At 42.3% G+C, this 18,578-nt stretch overlaps 5 protein-coding genes across 10 annotated transcripts; 4 read left to right on the forward strand and 1 right to left on the reverse strand.

The window, feature by feature from the left end:
• The first annotated feature begins 76 nt into the window (after positions 1 to 76).
• Positions 77 to 2,621, forward strand: LOC129595329 (acyl-CoA wax alcohol acyltransferase 1-like). Of its 4 annotated transcripts, XM_055492330.1 has the most exons (5): positions 83 to 1,037; positions 1,439 to 1,813; positions 1,886 to 1,952; positions 2,034 to 2,206; positions 2,309 to 2,621. In XM_055492330.1, exons 2-5 carry the CDS (start codon positions 1,678 to 1,680, stop codon positions 2,461 to 2,463), a joined length of 531 nt encoding a protein of 176 aa, XP_055348305.1. In that variant the 5' UTR covers positions 83 to 1,037; positions 1,439 to 1,677; the 3' UTR covers positions 2,464 to 2,621. The 4 variants fall into 4 exon arrangements, with proteins under 4 accessions (XP_055348288.1, XP_055348298.1, XP_055348279.1 ...); XM_055492313.1 differs by having other exon boundaries at positions 77 to 1,813; positions 2,034 to 2,200; positions 2,303 to 2,621; XM_055492323.1 differs by having other exon boundaries at positions 78 to 1,813; positions 2,034 to 2,104.
• An 859-nt stretch (positions 2,622 to 3,480) lies between these two features.
• LOC129596391 (2-acylglycerol O-acyltransferase 3-like) lies at positions 3,481 to 5,267 on the forward strand. Its single transcript, XM_055493665.1, has 4 exons — positions 3,481 to 4,348; positions 4,410 to 4,476; positions 4,553 to 4,725; positions 4,814 to 5,267. Exons 1-4 carry the CDS (start codon positions 3,763 to 3,765, stop codon positions 4,966 to 4,968), a joined length of 981 nt encoding a protein of 326 aa, XP_055349640.1. The 5' UTR covers positions 3,481 to 3,762; the 3' UTR covers positions 4,969 to 5,267.
• Positions 5,268 to 7,116: 1,849 nt separating this feature from the next.
• LOC129594108 (uncharacterized) lies at positions 7,117 to 12,251 on the forward strand. 3 transcript variants are annotated; one of them, XM_055490690.1, is made up of 7 exons: positions 7,117 to 7,450; positions 7,534 to 7,569; positions 8,092 to 8,444; positions 8,871 to 9,011; positions 9,481 to 9,736; positions 10,010 to 11,273; positions 11,600 to 12,251. In XM_055490690.1, the coding sequence occupies exons 3-7, from the start codon at positions 8,128 to 8,130 to the stop codon at positions 12,031 to 12,033; spliced, it is 2,412 nt and encodes an 803-aa protein (XP_055346665.1). In that variant the 5' UTR covers positions 7,117 to 7,450; positions 7,534 to 7,569; positions 8,092 to 8,127; the 3' UTR covers positions 12,034 to 12,251. The 3 variants fall into 3 exon arrangements, with proteins under 3 accessions (XP_055346665.1, XP_055346673.1, XP_055346657.1); XM_055490698.1 differs by having other exon boundaries at positions 7,117 to 7,279; XM_055490682.1 differs by lacking the exons at positions 7,117 to 7,450; positions 7,534 to 7,569 and adding an exon at positions 7,576 to 7,743.
• A 572-nt stretch (positions 12,252 to 12,823) lies between these two features.
• Positions 12,824 to 15,856, reverse strand: LOC129594432 (aspartate--tRNA ligase, cytoplasmic-like). Its single transcript, XM_055491127.1, has 3 exons — positions 15,084 to 15,856; positions 14,149 to 14,565; positions 12,824 to 13,621 (listed from the first exon to the last, which is right to left on the reverse strand). The coding sequence occupies exons 1-3, from the start codon at positions 15,690 to 15,692 to the stop codon at positions 13,061 to 13,063; spliced, it is 1,587 nt and encodes a 528-aa protein (XP_055347102.1). The 5' UTR covers positions 15,693 to 15,856; the 3' UTR covers positions 12,824 to 13,060.
• On the forward strand, positions 14,284 to 18,565 carry LOC129594441 (DNA-directed RNA polymerases I and III subunit RPAC1-like). Its single transcript, XM_055491141.1, has 5 exons — positions 14,284 to 14,714; positions 16,369 to 16,689; positions 16,753 to 16,904; positions 17,274 to 17,823; positions 18,273 to 18,565. The coding sequence occupies exons 2-5, from the start codon at positions 16,629 to 16,631 to the stop codon at positions 18,515 to 18,517; spliced, it is 1,008 nt and encodes a 335-aa protein (XP_055347116.1). The 5' UTR covers positions 14,284 to 14,714; positions 16,369 to 16,628; the 3' UTR covers positions 18,518 to 18,565.
• Positions 18,566 to 18,578: the final 13 nt, after the last annotated feature.

The raw sequence follows: 18,578 nt of genomic DNA on the forward strand, positions 1-18,578 counted from the left end.
AGCGTTGCGCTTCGATATCGAAGCGCAACCATTACTTACCCAGACTTACACACGTATATGTCAGCCAGCAGAGTTCTTTGTTGTCAACATTTTGCCAACCATTGTATACAATGGAGTTGTATAATTTCATATGTAATGATCTGATATGTCGCTTGCGTGATTAATTACGGAATTACCAGCATATTTTGCATTTTAGTCTGTTTGACTTTCACTTTGCATTTGTTGCCGGCTTAAATAACGACGGCTCTGGAGACACACTTTAAATTTCAACATGAACTCAACACCGTCGTCTTCTGATTCAAGCGCATCAAAATCGCTATCGCTGGTGCTTTCGGAATCGCTTTCTAACAAGGCTTGCTCCGTTTCATCATTGATTAACTCTTCGATCTTTAAACTGATAATCTTTTTGTCGCATAGATTAAGAAATTTCTGCCTTTTAGATGGTGGTGCCATTACAGAAATCACAACAGTTATTGCCACTACTGTAATTTATACACGTGTAATTAATTTTTGAACGCCTCGCAAATAAAGAATAGCTGCAGCGTGACAGGCGCAGCGATGTCTTCGTTATGCCGGGACATGATGCAGACTACTTCATGTGGCGCCGCATTTTGCATTAAAAGTAACTTTTGTTTTCACTTTGGTGGTCAGTTTCTTTCCTGGCACGCAGACATACTCGTCTTATCATTTGTTGACAGCTTTTTGGCTGATTCATCGGGTTGTTTTTACTTGTTCTGGCCTTTACGCTACATGCATCGATTACACAGAAGATTTTGACCACCCATACTGTACATGAATGGATTTGGCGGATGCATGGTTGTACCGTATGAGTGTTTACAAGTTAACCACACTCGCGACTCATCTCATCGTCAGCTGTTCCGCAGACATTCGGAAGCCGCACGACAGTGCACAGTCCGCACTGTAGTCGCGAGCGCTTTGCTCTAGCAGACTCTGCCATATGTAGAACTACAGATTTGTACAGATTGTAGAGGTTCGCATGATGATCTGCTCCTGAGAAAATTCATGAAAAGTTTCCGGTGAGACAAGTTTAGGTATCTCCATTTGCTTTGTACCTGCCTTGAAGAGTTTATATATAATTATAAACGCCACCGCCGTCAGTTAACGCACGCGCTTGAATAGTGTGCATCAGCGTATTCTTATCGTTAAAAGTCAGATCAAAATATAGTTCTCCTAAAGTCATTCTTCCCGAAGTATTAAACCATGTCGACACAAACTGAAATTCCGGAAGAGGATAAGCATCGATATGTGTCTCCTGGTGTATCGCTACCCAAGTTGTCGCTTACAGCGCGATCTTTTCTCCGTGTAATTTCGTGCGCAGCGCTGTATTTTCCGGTGACATATTACTTTCCCGCATGGTACCATAAAACCATTTTTCTTTACATTTGTTGGTATTTTTGTTACGATACTGCAAAAACAGGCGGTCGTGCCAGTCCCTGGGTTCGCCAGTGGACGATCTTCCGCCGCATCGCCGGATATTTTCCGGCTCTGCTGGAGAAAACGTGCGACCTGGACCCGAATGAGAAGTACGTTCTTGGGTGTCACCCGCATGGAATTTGCATTGGAGCGGCACTTAATTTTGCAACCGAAGCCACAGGATTTTCGCAGATATTCCCCGACATTAAACCACATCTGGTCACGCTCAGCGGCAATCACCGGATGCCCGGTGCCCGCGAGTTGCTGCGCTATTTCGGTACATCGGATGCCAGTCCCGAAAATATCGACTATATTTTACAAAACAGAGGGAATATGGTAATAATTGTGGTCGGTGGTACAAAAGAGACCTTTTTTATGGGTAAGTGTTTTCTGAGCAGCTCTTAATTGACCTTTTGATTACAATGCAACAACGACCCGTTTTGCTGCACAGACCACAAGGCTGTGAATTTGGTGCTTAACAAGCGCAAAGGATTCGTCAGGATGGCAATCAAACACGGGTATGCAACGCTAGAAAAGCTTAACACGCATTTTCCCAACAAAAAAGTTGGTTTCCTATAAATTCGCCGTTTGCGGTTTAGTGCGCATCTCGTTCCATGTTTTACGTTTGGAGAAACCTTCGTGTACAAAGTGCATCATGACGTATTCCCAGGTTGGTTTAGTCGTTGGTTTAAGCGGATATCGGGACACACGCCGAAGGTCTTCTCTGGCCTTTATGGGTTCATACCATTCAAAACACCTCTGAACACTGTGGGCAAGTTACAGCATTATTAGTCGTGTGAAGGCAGTATACTGTTTGAACAAAGGTGAATGTCTTATGTATGTATTCCCATGCAAACTGGTATCCTACTTGTAGTTGGAAGACCAATAAGCGTAGTTCAAGATTCCAATCCATCACGGGAGAAAATCGACGCTCTGCATGCGGTGTATGTGGAACAGTTACGTGACCTTTACGACAAACATAAAGAACGATTTGGGATGGAAAATATTCCGTTGACACTGGTTGATTAATTTAGTAAAATATTTCCTTACTTCAATGCTTTCTGTATGATCTAAAATTAACCTTATGGTTTTGCATTGAAATATTCTGATCAAGCCAGAATTAGTAGAGACGTTTGTTTTCAGAGACGAGAATAATAAATCACCATTAATTCTGGCGTACTGTACGATACCACGGTAGTGCGTCACTGCGCCACTAAAAACAAATGAATGCACATAAATTGTTTTTTTGTAGACTGGTTAAGATTATGCATGAGTGTTTTACACTAGAATAATTATGCTCATAATTATGTATTGTACAAGACCACAAGTACGTACATTGTACATATTCTGTGGATATCCGGCCACCAATTGTTTGTATGTACCTATATTTTGACACTTTTACAATTTGATAACGGTTTAAAACTGATATCGACATTCACCCGCGTTCCAAAGTTTTACATCCGGTTCACTCTTACAATGGCAAATCGCTCAGTAAAGTTGTCAAAAACTGGAGAAAAGACGATGTCTAATAATCCTGGCAAATAGTTGCGATGAGAGATGGTTATTGTTGTAATAACTTCGGTTTAGGTTTAAATTAAGGGCCAAGGCTGATTCAATCATAAGCTGATTGAATCATAACAAAAATTTATGCGCAATACGTTTATGTAGTACCGTTTTGTGGTTAGCGTGATCTGTAACATTACCAATACGTATGCATGCAACCGCAGTATTATTATTATGCTGGAAACAACAACCGTATCTTTATTTTCTTATGCTATATTAAAGCAGAGACAATTGTGACCATATACCTCGTACCATATTTTAATATTATTGTACGGAAGCACTCTTCCATACAAAGATTTAATAATTTACCTGTTGACCACGATTACGACATAAATGCGCAAACATGAAAGAAGCGTGTTCACGTGCAATAAATCGATAAGCGTATGGAAGCACTGTCACCGGCTGTTGAACATCACGGCATGAGGGGCTGTCAGATAACACGCTCACAGATTCACCACCGTCAGCTGTTCGGAGAACATCCGGAAGCCGCACAACACTGCTTGCAACGGTAGTCGCGTGCATTCTCGTTTCTAGTCTCCGCCGTGCGCAGCAGATCAAAGTCATCAAACAACGTGTCCACAGTTTACATTTTACACGAAGACCCATTCACAAAAGTTTCAACAGAACATCTCAACCGCAAAGTGCGTATATCGTACTTATTCACTTGTCACGACACGGCCGTTTAGTGTGCCTGATCACTGTCTGTCAACGAATCCCTGGAACATAAGCGGTTTCTTGAACTACACAGTCTTTAATTTAGCAAATATGTCGCCACAAACAGAAGTTGCTGGAGACAACGAGCAGCAAAATATATCTCCCAGTGTATCCAGATTTTCGCCTACTGCACGATCTCTTCTCCGTGTAATCCCGTACGCGGTGCTGTATTTCCTGGTTACATCGTATTTTTCCGCATGGTACTATAAAATAACTTTTCTCTATATTTGTTGGTACTTCTGTTACGACACTGCGAAAACAGGCGGTCGTGCCAGTTCCTGGGTTCGTCATTGGACAATCTTCCGACGCATCGCCGGATATTTTCCTACTCAACTTGAAAAAACTTGCGACCTGGATCCCAATGAGAAGTACGTTCTCGGATGTCACCCGCACGGTATTTGCATTGGAGCGGCTCTCAATTTCGCTACGGAAGCTACAGGATTTTCGCAGATATTCCTCGGCATTAAACCACATCTTCTGACTTTGCGCGGTTGTCACTGGACGCCGATTTACCGCGAGTTGCTTCGCTATTGTGGTGCATCGGATGCCAGTCCGGAGAATATCGCTTATATTTTACAGAAGAAGGGGAATATGGTGATCCTTGTGGTCGGTGGCTCTAAAGAATCGTTCCATACGGGTGCGACTTTAACTTTGAATAAAATACCCAGACTGTAAAAAAAAACAGCTTTGTTGCGCAGATCCTGAATCGGTAAATCTGGTGCTCCGAAATCGTAAAGGGTTCGTCCGGATGGCGCTTAAACACGGGTACAATGCAACAATATTCACTCATACAAAGAAGTCAGTTTTGGATAAGCCTGCAGAATTTATTTCTTTGGTTTAGGGCGCACCTCGTTCCATGCTTCACTTTTGGAGAAAGTTGTCTATTCAAAGTTCATCACGATGCTCTGCCAGATTGGTTTTGCCGTTGGTTCAAGAACAAAACTGGACATATACCAAAACTTTTTTCTGGCCGTTATGGTCTAATGCCACTCAAAATCCCTTTACATGCTGTAGGCAAGTCAGGCATTGGTTGTACAAAGGGGATGGCAAATTGCCGCAAATTTTCTGAATTTCCACTGACCTGCTCTTAATCTGTTTCTAGTTGGAAAGCCAATACCCGTAACCCAAGATCCCAACCCATCACCGGAGAAAATCGACGCCCTCCATGCGGTGTACGTGGAACAGTTGCGTGACCTTTACGACCAACATAAGAAACGATTTGGAATGGAAAATATTCCGCTGACGCTGGTTGATTAGCGTCGGACATGCACTCCAGTATTAAATTTTGTTGGTTTTGTTTTCGTACGAGTATGATTTCCGTACTTTACCTCGTGTCAATCGCATTGCAGTCAGGAAATGTGTTGTTAGAATTAATTTATTAAAAAATCTAGTCAGTCCCGCTTGTTTTTTTCTGATTACGATACCGCTGTGTCAGAATCACTACATTTTTTATCAAAAGAACAGGAAGAGGTTTATTTTAGTTTTTTTCGAATTCAGCTACATATTCAGTACTACACAATCGGGTTTTCATGCAAACCCTTAACCAATCACCCTGCAAGATATTACAACTGATTTGATTTTTCAGCGTCTTTCGGTTATTAGGTAAGTCTGCTATGTCTGTATAAGTACGGTATTTTTCTAAAATAAGAAAACAAGATCTCGGCCCAGGGCTTTTTCAGTCTCTGCTCAAGCCACCCATGCCCCGTAACTGTGGCTATTATTATGTTAAGTGCTCATAAAAATTTACTACGCGCATGTGATTGTAGCGAAACTCTTTTCGAATTTGAAACGCGTTATCGACGACAGGGTATTGTTATGCTTCTCGCACCACCTTTACTATTAATTTTTGCAGCGGTACCCCGCGCCTCTATGTGTTGCCGGACAGTGCATACGACAACCGCAAACGCGACGACCTTGCACATTTTTCCATTTACACAGAAACCCCACCTGTTCGTCTTTGTTGTGAATATTTTAAACTTAACAAACGTACGTGTACGCGTACGTGCGCTAGGCATCTAGAAGTACTTGCGTTTCACAAGTCAGTATAATATCGTATATGCCGGCTTCTTTTGGTGTTATGTACTCTATTTTTGCATTCGCTTTAAATAGTCCGCCGCTTGCCGTACCTGTACTAACTGAAAGTTTTATTACCAACGTGTCCGGATGCAAAAATTTCTTCAGAATGCCAAAGTTCGGTTGTCCTTATCGGAAGTGCAAAGGCGCAAAAGCAAACACTGGCAGTCCTGGACTCCTTGCATACAAACAAAAGCACTATGATCTTTGTGATGCTGTATTGAAATTTCGCATAATCCATACAGTGTTTTCTTCTTCGATACTTGGGAGGTGGATCGAAAAGTGTGCTCGTACACAAATTAACCACTGTCCACTCGCTGGCGTATTGTTCCTGTAAATATTATACGTAGTATTTCATGCAGCTGCATTTACGTAAGACCGATTTTCGCCTCTTTCTGCTGCGGGAGTTTAGCGGAATAGACAACACGGTTTCGGAATAGGTGCTTCCGCAATACAAATGCCATATACTGCTGCTCGTAATGGTACGTAATAATTTTTAGTTTTGTCTAAGTTTGTTCTAAATGTTGAGCCGCTAACTTGTTCAGGTACATTTTTAATATCAGTGTGTTCTTCGAAAGGTGTGCCATGGCAGCTGCGCTCTGTCAAATATTAATTTCTGCGTCAATCGATGTACATGTTGCAAACTTTCTAATGTAATCGTAATTCACAGAATTTGCATTAATATGTAGGATCATTACGCCGTTCTGTCAATTAGTAATCATACATCACACCGCAACAACAAAAGCTGCGCTGACATTTCCATATAATCCGCGGAGAGTGTAGCATTTCCCATGCATGAAATTATGGAGAGAAACCGGCAGGTCTTCATTATTCTGTTGGCAACCGGAACTAAACAGATATCCCGCTGTTGTAAATCACAGCTTTCACCACCGTTTTGCAGGGATTCATTGTTACTTAATTTTATTGTTCGGGTCCATGATAGCGAATACGAAGAAAATTTTTGGTTATAAAACTGTCATACAGCCTAGTCGACCAGTAAAACCGGCGTTAGAGGTTTCTTGAGCGTGACGGCTATTGTTTGTCTATGCGGTAATTGTGAAAATATGTCATGAGTTTTTTACGAATAATCATTATCGAATATACCGCATTGGAATTACGAATTGAACAGGTTTTATTGCGCCATTGCCCGTGAATAATGAGGCTCAACAAAATCAAATGTCCACGATACAACATAGTTAAGGATGAAAAGAAACAACCGCCATTAGTCATATTGCAATTCATGACACATACTTAATATTCAGTACCATAATTGCAAATTTTTCTTATGTGCAACGATACTGCATACTTAGTACGTTTAACGATAAACAAGACGTATCAGTATCAGTTACAGTATACACGATGCCACTTTATGTTTTTATAACAGTGACACAGTTCTATAATTAAAGAAAACATAAATCGATAAACGGTTTACTAGCGTGTTTTCTTTTCTGTGTGTAATTCGACAAGCTCACGTATACGAAATTCCGGGCCTATTGTACGTACAACTTACGAGTATCATAATGGCAAGTTGTCAATGCAGTATTAATGCGTATGCATATTAATAATTGCTGTCCGGTTATGAAAATACAAAAATCAAACTTAGAATTCTATGGCAATATGGTTTATGTATCATGCCGGTGGTACGTACGTCTGGAAAACATTAATCGTAAGTGTATACCGTACATACGTGCCAAAGAAATGCACGCGCATAGTCATACTCATTTTTCTCCTGAAGCTATTTTTTTGCAGTCAATGGATGCAAGTTCTACCGTTGAAAATCATCAGGTAATAAGAAAATTATGTTTTTCAAGACGATTTTCTCGTACGACACGAGTGGATATCCTACATTCACACCCAAAATTTTGCCATTTTGTCGCAGCTGACCCTTGCGGCTATCGAACTAGATTATCATTATTTCGGTTTTCGTGGCTTTGTTTACAACTTTACTGAGTTTACTTGGTACGTATACACGCGCTGCCGGTGATTGACGATTGTATATCCACTGGCGTTTAATAAATTGTGCATATTCTGACTATTAATGGCTCTCTAAATATAGCCTTTGCGATTCTGCCTGCAACTTTTTAATTATTGTGTTGTGTCCTTAACTTTCTACGTGTAGCCCGGTTTATTCCGTCACACCGCTGTTGCATGTTGCTGCAAGTGGCGTAGAACTAATCGAAGTAACGTAGCAATTAATGGTTTAATTATATATATCTGCAACACGAACATTTGACTGGACAATTGATATATATTTACAAACCTATTGGTATACGTATACATTTCATCTGCATGTTGTTTGCCGTATAGTCTGACCGTGTGAGGTTATAAACTTCGGATAAAGGGATGTACGATATGGCAGCGGAACTGCTCAACAGTACACTTTCATCGTTGCTGGCGGACAACAATTCTCTGGATGCTAATGCAACTGCAGCGTCCGTGGCAGCAGCTCCCGTAAATGACGGTGGACTGAGTGTTTACTATCCCTACACGGTGGCGCAAGTCCGGAAAGCGTATTATGTCATATATATTTGCTATCCCTTTCTGTTGGCGTTGTGTACGGTGGGAAATGTTCTCACGATATTTGTACTTGCTCACACCAAACACAAAGGTAGCACCAACACATATATGATGGCGGTTGCTGTGGCCAATTTATTTATCTTGTAAGTCGATGCGTACATAACGAATAAGACAACAAAGCGCCCAAAAGTTAATTTTTTGACGCTGAAAGTTTGAGCTTAAGCTTTTTGCGCATATTTTTAATTTAAATGGCTATTAAAATATTTTAGACGTAAGTTGGTTTTTTTGTTTCGTTTAATATAAGATGATGATACATAATCGAACGTTTGGCTATATGGCTTCCTTTGCTGAAGCAGTGGAAGCAGTCCGGCCTTTGATTATAGTATCTTCGGCTTATTCAATAAAAAGCTAAGCGTGCGACTAACAACAGATTCTTCCAAGCTGAATATTTTGGAATTCAAAATTATAACTTACGCTTAAACATTTTAGGTTTTTAACTGGCTTTCGAGTGGCGCGTATCTGTACTTATGAATAACTTTATAGAAGATTTGTTATTGTTTGGTTTACAGATGGCTCTACATGCCCACCTATATTTATAATATTGTCAAAAATCTCCCGTACCCATGGGTGGCAAATTTTTTGTTTCACTTTTTCCAATTTTTCGGACTTGAAAACTGGTGGAACGACATCTTCGTTCATTTATCGGATTGGTAAGGATATAATATTGTGCACAATAAGTATTTCACATATTATTTCCCCATATTATTATGATATTGTTTTACCGCAGCCTACTCTTCCTCATTAACATTATTACAATAGGCACAGAATATCTATACAAGTATTATGATAATCATGGCCTGCAGCAAGCTCTGCTACATGTGCTAATATTAAAGTAGAATGGGAATCCACAGCCAAAATTTACCGGCATATCCCGAGATAGAAGCAAGTTTGCAACGTAAAATTAATCAATATCGACAGTATTACGCTTATTGTACTATCGGTACACCGCATTTCACCAATCTAACAAATTGACCAGTTGATAACCAGTATAGTGTACAGAGTACTAGTACTTCTACTAGAAGTACATAAATATCGCTTATACTGTAGTTAGACGGTGTACTCGGAAACTGGCGGAAACTGCCTTTACAAAAAAAAATAAAAATAATTGTTTTTTTCTAGGACTTTAATAATATTTTCCCTGGAGCGTTTACTGGCCGTCACCAATCCATTTCTCTTCCAAAAGCTGAAAGGCAATGTTTATCCTAGAGTGATTGTCGTGATTCTGTTCATACTGTCCGCCACGGCATCCATCTACGTTGTTTACGATTACTATGCCTTTTATTATCCCAATAAGGAGTGGGATCGGACAAGTGTGCCGATCTATAAGCGCTCGTCGAGTTACATGGAATGGAACAGGGTCCAGAAAACATCGGAGGTGTGCGATCATACATTTGTATTTTACGGCACAAATTTAATAAAAATAATTTCACATAAAAAACAAATTCTTCAAACAAATTTTTATGGAAAAAGTGTACATGTACTCGTACTGTCGTACAGTGAATGCGCCGCAATTACAGACCGGTCGTGAAGGACATTAACTAACGCTAATATTCAAGCGTGATCGCTCGCTTTCTCGATTTAGCACTACAGTCAAATTTGCCTTGAGTTTTTGAATACTTCTTATTTATAATTATTTCTTATATCTTAGGTTTCGATTTTTATTGGTCAGTTTTTCGCCCTGTTGATCATCAACTCCTTTATCGCTGTGGTGGTAGTGCGCATCTCCCGTGGTGTGCACGTGGGCAACGACAAACTGACCGTTGTCGCCAAGTCTGGTGACAAGAAGCGCGCCGCTCAGAAGCAGCGCAACAGTGTCTACCTTCTCCTGGGCAGTGTCGTCCTGTATCTTATAACGCAATTCCCGACACTGATCCACAACATCTTGGCCATTGCCGACGATCAATTCCAGACTTATGATTATAAACTCGGCGCGCGCTTAGTCGCCCAGCCATGCGTATTGATGGCGCAGTATATCAACTACGCGGCCAATTTCCTCATTTACATGACAGTCAGTCAGCAGTTTCGCGCGCAAGTCGCCGACGTCTTCGGACAGTACCGATGTGGACGCTGGATGCAAACGCAGAAAAAGAGATTTTTCCCACCCAAACCACCGGTTCCCAAACCCATAAAATCCCAAACGACAATGAAGACGATGACGTTGTCGGAGCGACTGAGTGGACTGAAACGCGCTGAGAAGCATGATGAAGGACGTCGCGGCAGTATCGACAGCCTGGAATCGACAATCTCCGACGTGGACATGGCGTCGCGGCCCGCCTCTGTCCTCCCCTCGCGGCGTGGGACCAATACGGTGAAGAAGCGCCCCAATGACGTCACAGCCGTTGTGTTGACGGAGAGCGCTCGTAAACTAGAAACGGGCGAAGCATCCGCGATCCAGATGCAAACCCTGGCTCCAGGAAATTTCCAGTTGAAGAAGACCATGTCGGCGCCCCGTCCCGATTACGGCCACAGCACAGCCCCCACCTCACCCACCACCAAGTCACCGGCCAAACTCGGCGCACTGCTGCGCTCGTTCTCATTAACCGATCAGACACCACCCGCGGGATTCATCGTGGAGAGACCGGATTCGCGGCGCGGCAGTGTGGACAGCGCCGAATCCGATCGCACCAACGTGGACATGCTGTCGCAGCCGGCATCCGCGTCAAATTCCCGTCGTGGGACCAACACTATGAAAGTCAGTCCGCAGACGACGGTTATCGGGCTAGCGGAGTATGTGCGCCGCCTGGAGGAGCAGCGTGTATCGTCGGAATCGACGGCGAGCACCGTATCGGGTGCTGAAATGGAGATGGAAGAGAATATGGCGTATGGGGAAATGCCGCATAAATCAGACATTCGCATTACACTGTCGGAAGATCGCGGTGAAAATGACATACGCCGAGCAAGCATTCCTCCAGGCGAGTTCACTTTTAATTGTTGTAATATTACACATAGACGGTACAACCGTACTCACTGGTCAGTTGAACCATGACTTCAAAATTTTTAAAAATAATTCTGCATTCTGATTTAATTAATTCATTTAACTCTGTAACACATTATTGACCTTTCTAAGTAATGGATCACGTTATACGTAATATGAGTGTGGAATCATCCGAACGTATAAAATACTTCTAGTACCTGTTGTTATATCTATATTTGAACTTTGTTTGTACTTGTAAAATCGTAATTAATTATAAAGTAGTTAATCAAGGAATATTAATAAGTGGTCGATTTGGGTTTATAGATGTCGTTGTATTGCAAGATACAGTTAACAGTGGTGATCATGATCCGGAAAGGCCACCAAGACCGGATGTAGTGCGCAACATCGAAAACCTCGTGACCGACGACAAAAATTCTTTAAAGGAAGTTCGACGACTACCCGCCGACTCCGTCGCTATAGTCAATGAAAATTATGAACCGGACCATGTGAAGAGGCCGCTACATCAAATCCCGTCCAATCACAAACGGCGGGATTCCCACGTGACCTTTAACACACAGGCCCACATTAAAGATGAGACGCTCGACCCGGAACACCGCGTAACTGTGGTGGATATCAGCCACAATTCTGCAAACGCTGATTTGAATTCCCATGTAAGGAAAGAAAATGTACCGCCGCGAGACTCCAAAGCGTTAAATTTTCGTCCGGTTTCTTCTGGCGAAATGATCACGCAGTTGTGAATAGGCATTATATTGTACATGTGCTGGTTGTGAACCAAGTGAAGAGTGGATAACGATTCCGTTTTGAAGATTATTCCTAGAAGTAAATGTGGTGTTTACATAAATTTTATATAGCAAGCATGAATCGACGATTTTTCCTGGGAAAAGCTATGTTTTTATATTTGTACGCGCACGCAAGTTCTTCTGCAGTGCCAGGAATTAATACTCTGTGGTCTGTACTAGTCTGTAGTTCCGAAAAATACGATAGTTAGGTACGGTACAATCATGATAAATTGACAACGCCACTGGTGTACCTGTGACATTTTAAATCTTATCATTGTCAGCTTAAGGAGTGTGGGGCTACATAAGTACTACATAAGCGCTACATAAATACGCACTCGATTTTTTGAGCTCTACAACTCCATGTTTATGCTTTCGAGTTTCGGGATTTACTAGGCCTCACAATACCGAGTACCGGACGTGCTGACTGCTGAGTGCCTTTTTTGACTTGTCCTCAGTGACTCCTCACATGCCGGATTGGGGCTTAAAGATTCGAAAGTACAGTTTACAAATATAAATTTAATAATGCACCTCTATGCCGGTTCATACACACTTTTGTCACTGCTATAAATATAACAATCGCACCTGAGTTTGTTATAAAACTATCTCAAAAGCAAATATTATAATCACTACAAACGGTTGCAATTAATAATAAATGGTAAAGTAAAGCTGTCAGAGCTCGGTAAACACTTAAAACTTCGATAATGCTTGGCCGACGGCATATGTATTATACCCGTAAATACTGAGCATCTTATCGAAAACAGTTTATGTCAAATTTGTTATGCCAACATCCAAATAACCGACTTTCATAGACTGCGGCAATTCACTAAAACGGCTAACAGCTATAAAAAGTAACAATTTCACCAAGCTCATTAGCAAAGAGAGACGAACCGACTCAATTAACAATACAAAAATTTACTTAGCCAACAGCACCAAAAAACGGGTCCAAAACGCATTAAGCAGGAGCAAAACCAGCCGCTCCTCCACTTTACGGTGTCAATCGTTTCGGATCACGCGGGAACATCGACGTCTTACGAATATTATCCAACCCCAGATAGAGCATCACCACCCGCTCCATACCGATTCCGCCGCCACCGTGCGGGAAACATCCAAATTTAAAGGCATCAATGTACGACTGGATGGTGTCCAGTTTGATGCCATGGTGCTTCGATCGTTCCACCAGCAGCTCTGGATCGTGGATGCGCTGCGCACCCGATAGAATCTCCTCACCGCGGATGAACATATCGTATGAATTGGAGTAGCGCGGGTTGTTGGGGTCAGGCATGGTGTAGAAGGGCCGTACCGCCAAGGGATACTTGTCCAGGATGAAGAAATCGGTGTCGTATTTCGCCCGCACCAGTTTCCCGAGGAGTTTCTCACTGGGGGTGCTCAAATCGTCCTCATCGCCCATCTCCACACCGTTCTCGCGCAGCAGTTGGACGGCTTCGCGGTATTCCAGACGAAGGGACGGTTCCAAGAATTTAAACGGTTCCGCGGGGTACTGCTGATTGACTGTGGCGATTTCGTCTGCGTAGTGATCACGTAAACCCTGAAACCATTATACCGAGCTTGAGACTCATTTAAACGGTAGTTAATCGTAATTTGTTCAACGCAAACATGCTATCGAACAGACTTGGTGAAATCATAAACCAGTTTATATGAGACACTGTAGAGTAATGGCGCTACCTGGCTCAAAATACAGGGAATAACAGAAGACTTCTAAAATTGGTTTAAGAAAATCTGGTGCAAAGTGTAAACCATCTGCGAACGTTTTTTGTCATTTGACATTCCAAGTTCACATTTTATCTGTCGGAACTCATTAATACGAGTAAAAAGAAGGATGAGATCTATGCTCATTATGCATACAAATCGCTACGGTAATGGATGAAAATTATCGCAGAGGTTAAATTCGTTTTGGCTGCCGCACTTATCAAAATCTACCGGCCTACTGCTTTATATTTCTATTCATTTGAAAATTTTTTACTGAAATTTTAGTTTACCAAAGTTCAAGGCGGCAAGTTTATTCACAAAGACAGATGATATTGTTGGCTAGTTAAGATAACTGAACAGCCCTACCTTGAAAATCTCCACAAAGAGATTCCCAATCGTATCAGTGACTTCGTGATAGTGATAATTAAATGCCATCTCCAAATCCAACCCAATAAATTCCGTCAGATGGCGGTGTGTGTTGGAGTCTTCCGCACGAAAGACCGATCCGACCGTGTAGACCCGGTTGAAATCGGAAGCGATGGCCATTTGCTTGTAGAATTGCGGACTCTGCGCCAGGTAGGCGCTGTTCTTGAAATAGCTAACCGCGAACACATTGGCACCGCCCTCGCTGGCCGCCGAGATAATCTTGGGCGTATGGATTTCCACAAAACCGAATTTGTCCAGAGTATCACGGAAGAGCTTGCACACACCGGCTTCCAAGCGGAACACCGCCTGATTGGTCGTGGTACGGAGATCCAGGACACGGTTGTTTAATCGCGTATCCTACAAAAAAAACAAACCTGCATTAGAATTAATCATATACAGCCGCAGGCGCCATTCTGTCAACATTTAATATTTTTGTGGCGACTGTTTACTGTCAATGCCGAACAAAAAAACTACGATACATAAACCACCATTTTCTGAATGAAACGGTAAGTTCGTAGTAGTTCATACTGACTTAACTTTTGTACTACATTGTGGCACACACTGCAGTGTAAGTAATTGAGAGTTGAGACAAAGCGAAACAATCGTCGACAGTCAAATAAAAAAAAACAGCTTATGAAACGATGTTAAAGAATCGCAGTAATTTAGGATTTAATTTAGAATCGCAACAATTTAGGGTTTAATAATTATTTATTAAATATTTTGAGTAATTACCTTTTGTAACGAATAAAACGTAAAGTACTAGTATTTCAAAGAAAACTGATGATTTTTAACAAAAATTAAGATTATTTTCGAATTTCGAATAATTATTCGTACAGGTATCTCCTCCAACAAAATGTCAAGTGTTTTGGCTTTACCTGATTAACAGTAATCTGCGGACCGTCCTCAGCATTCTCACTGCGCATCGCGTCCTCAATCAGTAGCGGCAACTGCGGCTCAGCCGCCGACACCACATACAGCTCCTCCACGTGGACCTCCACGTCCTGCTGCGAGCAGCTCTCGATTTTCGGATCGGCCTTCTTAACTATTCCCTTAATATCTACAATCGACTCCTTACTGATTCCCGCGGCAAATTTCACCATCTGTTTACTGATTTTCTCCCCTACGGCCAGATAGGCTTGCACGGTGAACTGCTGCTGACGTAGGACGAAGAAACACTGCTTTCCTTTGGCACGACTGGTTTGGACGCGCGCACGAACCCATAAGGACTGATCGGCCAAGGCCACGCCGAGATCTTTCAGTTTCGTGAGGGTGCGATCCGGTTTGGATGTCGACTGGATCAGGGGGAGTTTACCGTAGAGATCTTTGGAGATGTCTTCGCCGTCGGGGCCGTCCGTGGCGGCCGCATTATCGCCGGCGGCTTGTTTCTTCTCCTGGATCAGTTCGGCTTTTTTGGCTGCCTTCTCGGCCTTCTTCTGGGCCTTCTTCGAGGGCTGCTGGTTTTCCGCGTTCTGTGCGTCAGACATTTTCAGGCGTGAGATAAACAAACTGTAAAACTGGGACAAATGCGCAGTTTTAAATCAGAATGCCTTATCGCACGGTTCCGCTTTGCTGTCAAATCCGGTACGTGACGATTAATCATGACCGTAAAAATTTGAACTGGTTTTGCGAAATTGGGCAGCATCAACATTGCATCAGCCACGCATTCGCTGATATTTGGCCAAAGCCTGGCTCGCATATTTGGCAGACGTATTGTGTGATGTGATTTCCATTAATTTATATAGCTTACCGTATCTATCATTGTTGAAACCACAGACTTTTTTAATTGTTCTTCTGTTTTTTTTAACAGTTAGCTTTTCCTTCAAGAATTATTTATTTCTACGAAAACGATGCTCTAGTCTCTAGACTTTAAATAAACATAAACAGGATTATTATACTGTATACAAGTTATAATTAGTTACTAGCATGGCCTACAGGCGGGCATACAGCTTTGTATGTTAGAGCGATTTATTATCACTGGAAGTGCAGATTGTCGAAGTGAAGATGCCAATACAAATTAATGCTTCCGGTGGTCTGCCGGAAGTCGGACAAGAACTTGGAAACAGCAAAATCTTGCATTGCAGTTATCTGTGTTTGAATTTTTTTTGATAAAAATTGGCAGTCACTGAATGTCAGAACTTGCAATCTGAAAGAGTTTTACAGTTCGCTTTTACGTCTACCACAATTCGTCAGAATGCGGATTGTCCGATCGCGGGACTAATAATCAAGGACAAAGTTGGAGTGCGAGCACCAAGTTGGAGTGCGAGCACGGGATTGCCTGTTCCAATAAACTTAATCACCGCATAACCGCCATTGCGACACTCTCCGGAATCCGATTGACGCAACTGTTCGCCAGCAATTAGGCTCTAACAACGCGCACTGTTGTCTTCCTGTGTTTCCATCGACAACTGATTATCACTTAAATGGCTGTAATGGAAACGAAAAGCTCGAAATCGCGCAGAAGATCAAAATCCCGTAGACTAGGTATGATTTCTTTGTCATTCTGATTTTGCACATCGCTAGTTTGGAACACCCTTGGTTGTACAGATCCTAGCATTGCTGAGTTACTGGAGAGCTTCATTGGAAATCTCCGAATGGAGGTGCAGTCCATAACCGAGGAGGGAATGCAGATGGAGTTTGATTTGATTGGCACGGTCCCTTCGATTGCTAATGCAGTTCGCCGCGTTCTTCTGGTCGAGGTAATTGGTTCTATCTTTAACAAACTGTTATACATCCCGCTTTTTGCTGACTTCAAGCCAGCTTTTTGCATTTTAATGTCTGATTTATGTTGCTTGTACAGTACAACGTAATTATCGATAAAACGTTGCGAGCCTGGAGCAATGATATAATTTTTGTTTTGATTTTTTAATCGGACTCCCTGTACGATGCTCGTACTTGGCAGGGGGTGCTATAATAATTTTGCACAATTTGCGACGTAAATTAAATTTTTCCTTTTTTGTTACAGTATTGCTTAATGCCTTGCTGATTGATAAGTGCATCGTTGTGTAAACGAAGATGGTTTCATCTGTTTTTGTTCCCGCTTGTTTATATTTGTGTTATTTTATCAGATCCCCTCAATGGCGCCGGAAACCGTCCTCCTAGAGCAGAACAACACCGCCATGCAGGACGAGGTGCTGGGCCACCGTATCGGCCTGATCCCTTTCCGCGCCGATCCCCGCAAATTCAAATTCCGCGAACTGAAATCCCGCTCCGATCATCCGGACTACGCCCTGATCTTCGGCCTGAAAGTGACAGCCCCCAAGCAGCCCCTCGACACGGACAAGCGCTTCATCAGCACCAAAGTGTACTCCAAAGACTTCTTCTGGATTCGTGATTCCCTGCTACACGATCCCTCCGAGAGTGATGAGCACCGTCGGCCGGTGCATGACGATATTCTGATCAATGTGTTGAGGCCGAATCAGGAGATGGATCTGAAAATCCATGTGGTGAAGGGCATCGGGAAGGATCACATTAAATTCTCACCGGTCTCCTTGGCTTCCTACAGGCATTTGCCGGTGATCAAGTTGAAGGACAAGACTGTTGTGGACGGAGAGGATGCGGAATTGCTACAACAGTGTTTTTCCAAAGGTGTGATTGATATTGTGGAAGACAGAAAGGGTGAGTTAGATTGCGCTGAAGCGGTGTATTGGAATCAGTAAGAGATTTGATTGGGATATTGAGCGATTGTTTATCTGCTGATAGTTGCGTCTCTTTTTAATGTCGTCTCTTGAATTTCATCCCAGTTTGGCTAAAGCCAAACCGGAAACTCACATTTTTACTATCTTAAATCTGATTTGTATTTTGTTTTCTATCTCGATACAGGCACGTTCTTTCGCTATAGTCTACTGATTTCTTTCGCCCGTCCGATTTTTATGCGTTGATAAATTGTTAAATAGATTGAATGAAAATGAGAATTCAGAGCAAACTATTGAATCGTTCTAATTAGCTGCAGTAAAGTGAATTTTTTTAATACTTTATCTACTGAAGTTTTAACGGGTTTTTAAGCCAGAGCGCAAGCGAATTCCATCTTATGGCGACGGTGTGATTAATAAGTTTTTGTGGTGCAGGTAGGAGAAAGGCGAAAGTGATTAATCCGCGGTTGGATTGTGGAAGTCGCAATGTGCTGCGGTATCCGGAAATCTGCAAAAATTTGGAACTGGGTTCCGCTAAGGATCATTTTATTTTCTCCGTGGAATCTATTGGTGCCTTGCCGGCTGCTGTTTTAGTTAAGGAAGCTTGTCGGATTCTTAGAGAACGCTGTGAATATCATTTTCTTAGCATTGGCTGTGGTCAGCAAGACGCAGATGCTTAGCGGCAGAAATTATTTTCCAAAGGCCACAATAAAAGCGACAAAAACCTACATACGAGTACAG

This window comes from Paramacrobiotus metropolitanus, unplaced genomic scaffold, assembly GCF_019649055.1.
Source record: "Paramacrobiotus metropolitanus isolate TYO unplaced genomic scaffold, Prichtersi_v1.0 Parri_scaffold0000003, whole genome shotgun sequence".
Taxonomy (NCBI): domain Eukaryota; kingdom Metazoa; phylum Tardigrada; class Eutardigrada; order Parachela; family Macrobiotidae; genus Paramacrobiotus; species Paramacrobiotus metropolitanus.